Source organism: Monodelphis domestica, chromosome 6, assembly GCF_027887165.1.
Source record: "Monodelphis domestica isolate mMonDom1 chromosome 6, mMonDom1.pri, whole genome shotgun sequence".
NCBI classification, from domain to species: Eukaryota; Metazoa; Chordata; class Mammalia; order Didelphimorphia; family Didelphidae; genus Monodelphis; species Monodelphis domestica.
This window is the reverse complement of record NC_077232.1, coordinates 137644884-137654040: the sequence shown is the minus strand read 5'-3', so window position 1 is coordinate 137654040 and position 9157 is coordinate 137644884. Positions and strand designations below refer to the sequence as shown.

The 9157-nt window shown below is 33.2% G+C and overlaps 1 protein-coding gene across 2 annotated transcripts in view; it reads right to left on the bottom strand.

The window, feature by feature from the left end:
• The window catches only part of SLAIN2 (SLAIN motif family member 2), a 71711-nt gene that overhangs the window by 29566 nt on the left and 32988 nt on the right, over positions 1–9157 (bottom strand). For both annotated transcript variants that reach the window (XM_003341426.4, XM_001372105.5), the window contains exon 4: positions 1032–1193. In XM_003341426.4, coding sequence (XP_003341474.1) covers positions 1032–1193 — 162 coding nt within the window. The remainder of the gene's footprint in view (positions 1–1031; positions 1194–9157) is intronic.

Below are 9157 nucleotides of genomic sequence, written 5' to 3'. Positions count from 1 at the left end.
TTATAGAGATGCTTTTATTATTTATTGCCATTTTACAGACGAGGAAAATGATTGTGGGAGAGATCAAATGACTTAGAAAGTTGTCTGAGGCTGGTCTAGCTCCTATCCACTAATGCTATCTCTTATTTCTTTTATTTTCTTGACTAGTAAGAATGTAATAGATTAACTAGTAATGGACTTTACATCATCTTATAGAGTTGATTGATGGTTCAAGAAAGGGTGATTTCTTTTGGCTGGGCTTTTTAATGAAGTTTGAGAGTGAAAGATCAATTGAAGTATAAATGTTGCTTCTTGGCTGTTCTGAAGTATTATGAATTTCTCTATTTCTGGTACCTGAGTCTAGAATACAAATAGAATTTAGGTTCATAAAGAATAAAATGGATGAATCCATCCTAAAGAGAAACTCTATAATAGCTAGCATTTATATAGTATGTAAAACTTTCTAAAACACAGTATGTTATTTCACTTGATCCTTAAAACCACCCTATGAAGTGGATGCTTTTATTATTTATTGCCATTTTACAGACGAGGAAAATGATTGTGGGAGAGATCAAATGACTTAGAAAGTTGTCTGAGGCTGGTCTAGCTCCTATCCACTAATGCTATCTCTTATTTCTTTTATTTTCTTGACTAGTAAGAATGTAATAGATTAACTAGTAATGGACTTTACATCATCTGAAGAGAGCCTAAAGGAAGCCACATTGGGTGAATTTCATTGAATGTTAAGATATAGCATATGGACTCCAAAATCAGAAAAGAATAATCTCATAATGTCCTAACCTAATCCCTTGCCCTTGAAGCATATACTTTATAATCATATAACAGGCCCACAGTGCTAGGTATAAATATTTGCTAAAAGAATGTCTGTGAAAGTCAATTTTAAACTCTCCTCTAAATGCTATTTCTTGTGGTACTTTAATCTAAATTTAACATTTACTAGAAAAGTATAGACACACACACACACACACACACACACACACACACACACACACACACACACACACACTCTCTTTCAGAAAGGAAATACTTACTTTCTTCTTGCATCCGAGCTAGAATTTGCACATCTGTTACATCATTTAGCTTATAATTCGATCCAATAGAATCTTCATCCAATTCTGAAGCACTTAGCTCACTATCTACAGAAGACTGAGGACTGAGAGGTGGATTTTTATCTGTAGAACTTTTAAAATTACCTAAAAAGTTAAAAATGTAAATAAAAAAACTTAAAATTTGTGAAACAAAAATCAAATTCACTATTAATTTTTCATTGGATCCTTCTTTTAATTCAGTTAATGTTTATTTTGCTGAGAAAAAGGGAGGGTTATTTTGGTCTATTCCCACATTTTAAAACTTGTTAACTTTATTAAAGAAAAAACAGGGATAAATACCTACAATTGGACTGTCAGCTTTTGACTGAATTAGAACTGTAATAAAACATTCTTGCTTCTTTTTAAGGAAAAACTTAATTTTTAAAGTTAGGTTTTGATTGACATCTTTTGTTTACATCATCATAGTTTTCCCAAGCACCCTGTCCCTCCCAAAAAGCCATACCATATAACAAATAATTTATTAAAGCCTAGGAAAGAAAAAGAGGAGAAAAAAATCAGCACAACAGATTAATACATTGAAAAAAGTCTGAAAACATGTACAATGCAATATGTTTACACCTATAGAATACCTACTTCCACAAGCGTTTGGGAATGTTGTCTCATATTTTCCTCATTCAGACATTGCTTAAACTTTATAATTTTTTACATTTTTTTATGTGTGCGTTCTGTTTACGTTGTAGTCATTGTGTATATTGTTTCTTTGGCTATAACAGAGATGTTTCCCTGCTTTTCTGTATTTGTCACATTTATCCTTTAATTTAATAAAAATCCAGTAAAATTCTATAATATTCATGCATCACAATTTGTTTAGCTACTCTAAAATTAATGAGTATTCCTTTTCTAATTCTTTGCTATCACAAAAAGTGCTGCTATAAATATCTTATTGTATCTGGATAATTTCTGTTTAGCAATTGCTTCCTGGGAGTATAAGCCTAATAGAGGAATCTTTGAGTCAAAGAGTATGAACATTTTAGTCACTTTAATATAATAATTTTATTGTACTCTGTTTGTAATCAAACCCTCCAACACTGACTATTGCTATTTTTTGTCATCTTTGCTGATCTGTAGTGTGAGGAAAAATTACAATTTAAAGAAAATTTAATACTAAATACTGAGAAGATTGAGTATAACAAACAGAACCTAGAACTTTAACTTTCTACTCGAGTATCCTCCCCTCTATAACCTAATCAAATAGGAAAGCAATGTTAGAAAGACCTTGGTTTAGATTTCACTCATGATAGAAAGAAAATCAGAAGCTTCTTCCAAGGATGATGGGTATCTCTTTCCCAAGAAACAATTTTTCTAGTTAAGTAACTGGGGTTTCTCCAGAGATAAAATTGCCCTGATATCATCAGATGATCATGCTCACACACCTAAGTCACCAGGAGGAAAGTAAGGCCAAGCTGGGCAATGTAAGATTAAATTGAGATTCTCTACAAAAGATGAATTATATACAGCAAAGTAACTGTGCTTTATGTAAGTATGTAGGACACTGAAAGATATCAGAATTCACTTGTAACCACCAATCTTGACTGTGAGACAATACATTATAGCATAAAGGTCACTGATTTTGGAGTCAAAGGTCAGAGGTTCAAATCCCACACATCTATCACTTACTAAAACCTTGGTTGAATCACAACATCTCTGGACTTCCTTTTACTAATCTATAAAATGAGGAGTAACTTAATGAGTTTTAAGGTCCTCTCTAGTTCTAAATTTTTGATCTTGTGATCCTGTGACTGATGGTAAAAATTCTTTACTCCTTTCAGCAGAGGTAGATGGGCAGAGAGGAAGATAAACATAAATGTAAGACATGCCATCAGCCATTTAACTCAAACATAAATTGATTGTTTATCAAGTGCCAGCTTTCTGTAGACAATGAAAATAAAGACCAAAATGAGTCAGTTTCTGCTCTCAAAAAACTTATATTCTATTAAAACGAAATGCAAAATATATACAAAGTAATTTCCCAGGATAGTCCTGAGCCACTAGGAGAAATACGGCGATGTTGAGGTTTTTTTGCTTACTCTTTGTTACAAGCTAAGGCTTGTTTTAGAAAAAGTTGTGAATTTATCAGCAATATTTTTCAAAACCATCAATAAAGCTATATTCAAGTAAAGAAAAAAATAAGACCAATGTAGGTGAATGGGATGATAAGAAATGATGTCAAAGACTCCGGTTTTATTTTGCTTTTTTCTCTGCTAAGGAAAATGATCCTTGAACTGGAAAGGAGAAAACAAAAATAGAGGGGGTTTGATAACCAGATAGGAAAGAAGGTAATAAGATAGACCTACTTGCCCTTGATGAGATCAAATCATGTGGTCCAAATAAACTACATCTTAAGGTAGTCAAAGAACTAGAAGATGTGATGACTGAACCACACAGTCAGTGATCTCTGAAAGATAATGAAGATTTGGAAAAGGTACTGTTAGGCTGAAGATTGGTAAATGTTAATTTATTTTCAAAAAAGGAAAAAGAGTTTGTCAAATATAAATTAGTGAGGGCTTGACCCTACTAGTGCCTGGCAAAATCCTAAAATATAATGATTAAAGGAATAATTCATGAACAACCAAAAAAGGAACAAATGTTTACAACATATAACTTCATTAAGTCATGAAGGCTACAGAAAGCAGGGAATTGTTATCATTATCATAATGATACGGTCTAATCATTGTGAAAAGCAATTTGGAAATATACTAAGAAAGTGACTATAACTGGAAAAAAGTGGGTGCTCATCAAAATAGGGTCAGGCTAATAAATATGATATGTGAATGTAATGGAATCCTTGTACTATAAAATATAACCAAAAAGTTCAGATTCAGGTAAAACCAAGGAGATATGAACTAATGTAGAATGAAAGGAGCAGAATGAGGAGATTTATACAATGACTATATTATAAAAGAAAGCAACAATGAAAGATTTAAGAACTCTAATGAATGTAATTTAACTAATCTTAACTTCAGGACACTGATGATGATATCCCCTTTCCACCTCTTAGAAGAAAAGAAATGAACTGAGAGTTCAAAATTAAAAAATTTTAGACAGTGTGTGAATTTGTCTTGATTGCCTGTACTTAAACATTACAAAGGAAGGCCTTTGAGAAGGAATTAGCGGAGGGGGTTGGGCTGAAAATGATATCCCCCAAAAGCCAATGAAATATTTGGAAAATATAGAGAAGAAACCATAAGGAAGTTCAAAAGAGGACATAGATAATGAAGTAGGGCAATGTTGATACAACAACATAAATGAATTCTGAGTTCCAGGAGAGGGAAAAATGATGTACTAAACAAAAGAGGGTGAGGAATTGGGGCAAAGATGGGAAATGGGAATGTCTTTCCCAACACGGTTTAAAAAAGAAAAGAGATAGGGCAGGGTTTTTAGCTGCCTAAATAAAAGTTCTAAATATTGGTTGTCTGAATGATTATTATATAATGTTATATAATAATCTTTTAATTTTCTAAGAAGCTACTTTTTTACAAACATATCCTAGAACTCTAAGAAATTCCCCTTAGGTAAAGGGGAGGAGGGTATGTTCTAAAGAGTCAGAAAGTTGTTCTGCACTTTAAGCTTTAAGAAGGGGGTTCTCTTTATAATGGTGGTGTCTAAATCTTTTAATTACAAACCCTTATCAAAAACAAAACAAGGGACCTGCCCTCAGACACTTCCTAGCTATGTGACCCTGGGCAAGTCAATTGACCCCCATTGCCTAACCCTTATCACTCTTCTGCTTTGGAGTTGACTCCAAAAACAGAAGGTAAGGGTTTAAAAAAACAAACACCCTCCCCCCCCCCCAAAAAAAACCCAAGTAGCAGCTAGGTGCTTGGAATAGAAAGCCAGACCTAGAGATAGGAGACTTTGAGTTCAAAATTGGCCTTAAACACTTCCTAACTATATGACCCTGGGCAAGTCACTTAACCCCAATTGTCTAGTTCTTCTTACTCTACTACCTTGGAACCTATACTTACTACTTATGATTCTATGACAGAAGGTAGGTATGTATATTATAATTAGATTTTGCCTCTCTTTATATCCCTAGCACTTAGCACATAACAAGGAACTTAATATTTACTGACAATATTATGCAAGTCATACAATCTATATAAAAAACAAATTCAGGCATCTAAGATAAAAAAGATATTCTTAAAAAAAACCTTTTTTTCTCTTAATAAAAATATTGTACATTAGGGACAACAATGTGATTGAATTATTTTTAAAATTTTTGTTAAAAGGTACTAAGAGGCCAAGGTGAGGAGGGAATGCATTCCAAAAATAAGAAGGAATTAAGAGATTTAAGTGTCATGACTGAGGAATTCCTCAGAATTTCCAGAAAGTTTCTATCTTCCACTGAATGGATTGTCATTAAAATTCCAAGTTTCTTTCAAAAGAAGCCCAACCTGTCAAAAACCTTTCCAAACTTTCCCTTCAGTCTTCAAGACTCCCAACACTTCCATTCCCATCTCTTTTTTACTTTACTAAGAAAAACTGAAGACATTCATGATGAGCTTCTTCTCCCAATATCCTCCACTGTCTCTTCCTTTCTCCCAGGCTGACAATGAAGTGTCCTTCATAAAGAGGCAAACCTCCCTACACGTATCCTTGATCCCATATCATACACGTCTTCTTCCAGCATTCCCTCTCTCTACATATATCTTTAACTTTTCCCTCTCTACATGTCTCTTTGCTATTACCTTCAAACATGACCAAATCTCTTATCTTTGAAAATATCCTTCACTATTCTATTAACTATACTATTTCCCCAAGCTATTATTCTATTTCTCAGCCAAACAACTAACATTGCCCCCAGATGCCCACCCCCACCCCCCATAGAAGTTGCCATTATTTCCTTTCACCTCATTCTTCAACTCTTTGCAATGTGGCTTTTGATCTAATCAAGTGAAATAAAACTGTTCTCTCACAAGTTACCAAAAATTTCCTAATTGCCAAATCTGTCTCTTCAGCCTTCATCCTTCCTTCTCAGCAGCATTTTACACTCCTGACCTACCTTCTCTTCACTTAGTTTCATCTCCTAGTTCTCCTTCATTAACTGATCTTCTGTTTCCTTTGCATTCATTAGAACACACTCCCTCAAATGTGAGTACTTCTCACTGTTCTGCCGTAGGTCCCTTACACTCTTCCCTCTCTCTACTTCTTCAGTGACCCCACTAACTCCCATGGGCTTATCATTTTTATGCAGAAGATTCACAGATCTAAATTATCATGAATCTATGGTTTACTGATAGGAATTTTTTAAGCCATGAATCTACTTTTGGAAGATGGATTTAATTGAAACTTTAAAAAACCATCTACGAATCCATTAACTTGGAACATACACTGGAATAATTCTGAAAGAAAAGTTATGAAGTTTCCACAGTCAAACCATGCACACTGTAGAGTTACTACTCTTCTTCTAGGATATATCATATACTCTATGTGACATCTAATTGATTGACACATGAACCAAGTGAGGATGCCTCTAGAGATCTAGACAGTAAATTCTAGATTTTTATATTAAAATCTAAGTCCTATGAATATAGCTGTAAAGATAATAGTTCATATTTACATAATACTTTACAGTATAGAGAATGCTTTAGAGATATTATCTATTTTGAATTTCACAACACTCCTGGGAGGTAGGAGCTATTATTATTCTCATCCTGAGGCAGAGAGGTTAGTTAAATGACTTTCCCAAGGTCAGAAAGCTAAATGTCAAGGCTGGATTTGAACTTGGGTCTTCCAGACTCTAAGCCCATTGCTCTAGTCATATATTACCTAGTTACTACATACATATGACTAATAACAATATTAATTCACTATCTCTCAGACCTCCCTATCAAGGACACAGGATCATAGGGTTAGAGTTGAAAAGGAACCTGCAAGCTCAAGCATTTATTAAGTATGAACCATATGCCAAACCTCATGTAGATACTGGGGATTGCAAGACAAAAAACAAAACAAACAACAACAACAACCCAGTCGTTAATCTCAGGGAGCTTACATTTTATCAGGAGAAATAACAGACATATACAAGTATAGGAGTTCAAAAGAGAGGTAGACAGGCACATGAGTAGCACAGGAGATAAAATTCTGGCATGAAGTAGAGCTTACCTATGTGATCCTGGGCATGTCACTTAACCTGTCTACCTCAAGTTTCCTCATTTGTAAACTATGGAAATATAAGAATTAACTTTCCAAAGTTGTTTTGAGAATCAAATAATATTTGTAAAGAGTTTTACAAATCTTAAAGCACAATATATGTTATATAGCATTATTGTTATCTAAGTAACTGGTGAAATTGTAATTGTTCATGGGTAGGCTATGCCAATGAAATATAATATTGCCAAAATTGATTTACTTATTTGGTGTTGTACCAATCAAAATACCAAAGGATTACTTAATAGAGAAAGAACAAAGAATTCAACTAGAGAAACAAAAAGTCAAGAATCGCAAGAGAAATCATGGAGAGTATTAGGAAGGGGACTTAGTAAAATGAGATTTCAAGCTATACTACAAAGAAATAATGATCAAAACACTTTGGTAATAATTAAAAATTCTGTCAATCAGTATAACACATTAGGTATACAATATACAGAATGAAAAATACAAAGACCTTGTATCTTGAAATAAAGACCTATTGTTCCCCAAAAAAATTTCTGGGAAAACTGGAAAGCAGTGTGGCAGAAATCAAGTATAAGCCAACATCTCATTCCATATATCAAAATAAACTCCACATAGGTACATGATTTAGATACACAAGGTCACATCCTGAAACAGAAGAACTAGGAAGAAAATGCCTATTCAAAAAAAGATCAGGGGAACTTTGGTTTATGACTGTAATAGGGATAAAGACTCAGAAAATATTACAGATGATTTTAATTACATATAAACACAAATTTTTTCACAAACAAATGCCAGTTAAAATCAAAAAGAAAATTAGCAACCTGGAAAAGGGGAGGTAGGTAGGTGGCAACTTTGCAAAAAGTTTTAATATATCCATGATTTATAAGGAACTAATTCAAATTTATAGAAACAAAAGTCATTCTCCAATAAATCAAGGGTTGAATAAAAAAAATCTCAAAATCACTAAAAATCTGAGAAACACAAATTCAAATAATTATGAGGTACCATGTTATATTCATCAATCACACTAACAAATATTACAAAAAAAGAGAAATAATTGACAAAATGTTTATTAAAATGTTACTGGTGTTCCTATAAATTGATTTAGCCATTCTGAAAAAAAAAATTTGAAAACATGCTCAAAAAGATGTTTATTACTTTTTGACCCATCAAATACCACTACAAAGCAGAAAAGGACCCATATGTACCAAGTATTTATAGCAGCACTCTGTTAGAGCAAATGACTGGAAACAAAATGAGTGCCCATCAACTGGGGAATGCCTTAACATAATTTATGATATATGAATGTAATAGAATATTTTTATGCTATAAAAATAATGAAAAGGATGGTTATCATAGAAATCTAGGAACACTTGTACAAAATGATACAGAGTAACATGAGCAGAACCAGAACAATTTGAACATTAATGATAACATAATGAAGACAGACTTATGAAGCTTGAGGCAAATACTGTCTACAACTCAATAAGATCAATAATGAAGCCTGCTACCTTACTTCCTCACAGACTTCAGATATGTAATGAGATATACATTTATGGACACAGCAAATGTGAGAATTTTGGGAAGGGAGAGGAAGGAGAGATATAGATGCAAAAATAATGAAATTTATAAAAAGAAAAAGGGTCATAGTTTCATGTACCATCAGAGGTGTGCTGTTAAATATTTAACAATTGTTTCTGGGGGGGGGGATGTGTATGTAGAAAACTTTTTTCAGTTTAATCTGCTTTTGTTAACATTTTCTCATTTTCATTCAATTAGGAAAACAATGGACCAAGTCCAAATTTGATGCATTGGCCAATTTCCATTGTAAATGTTCAGTGACAATTTAATAATCAGCATTCATAGATAGGTTCCGGAACACCTCTCTAAATACAACCCTCTCCAATAATACTATATAAATATGTGAATGA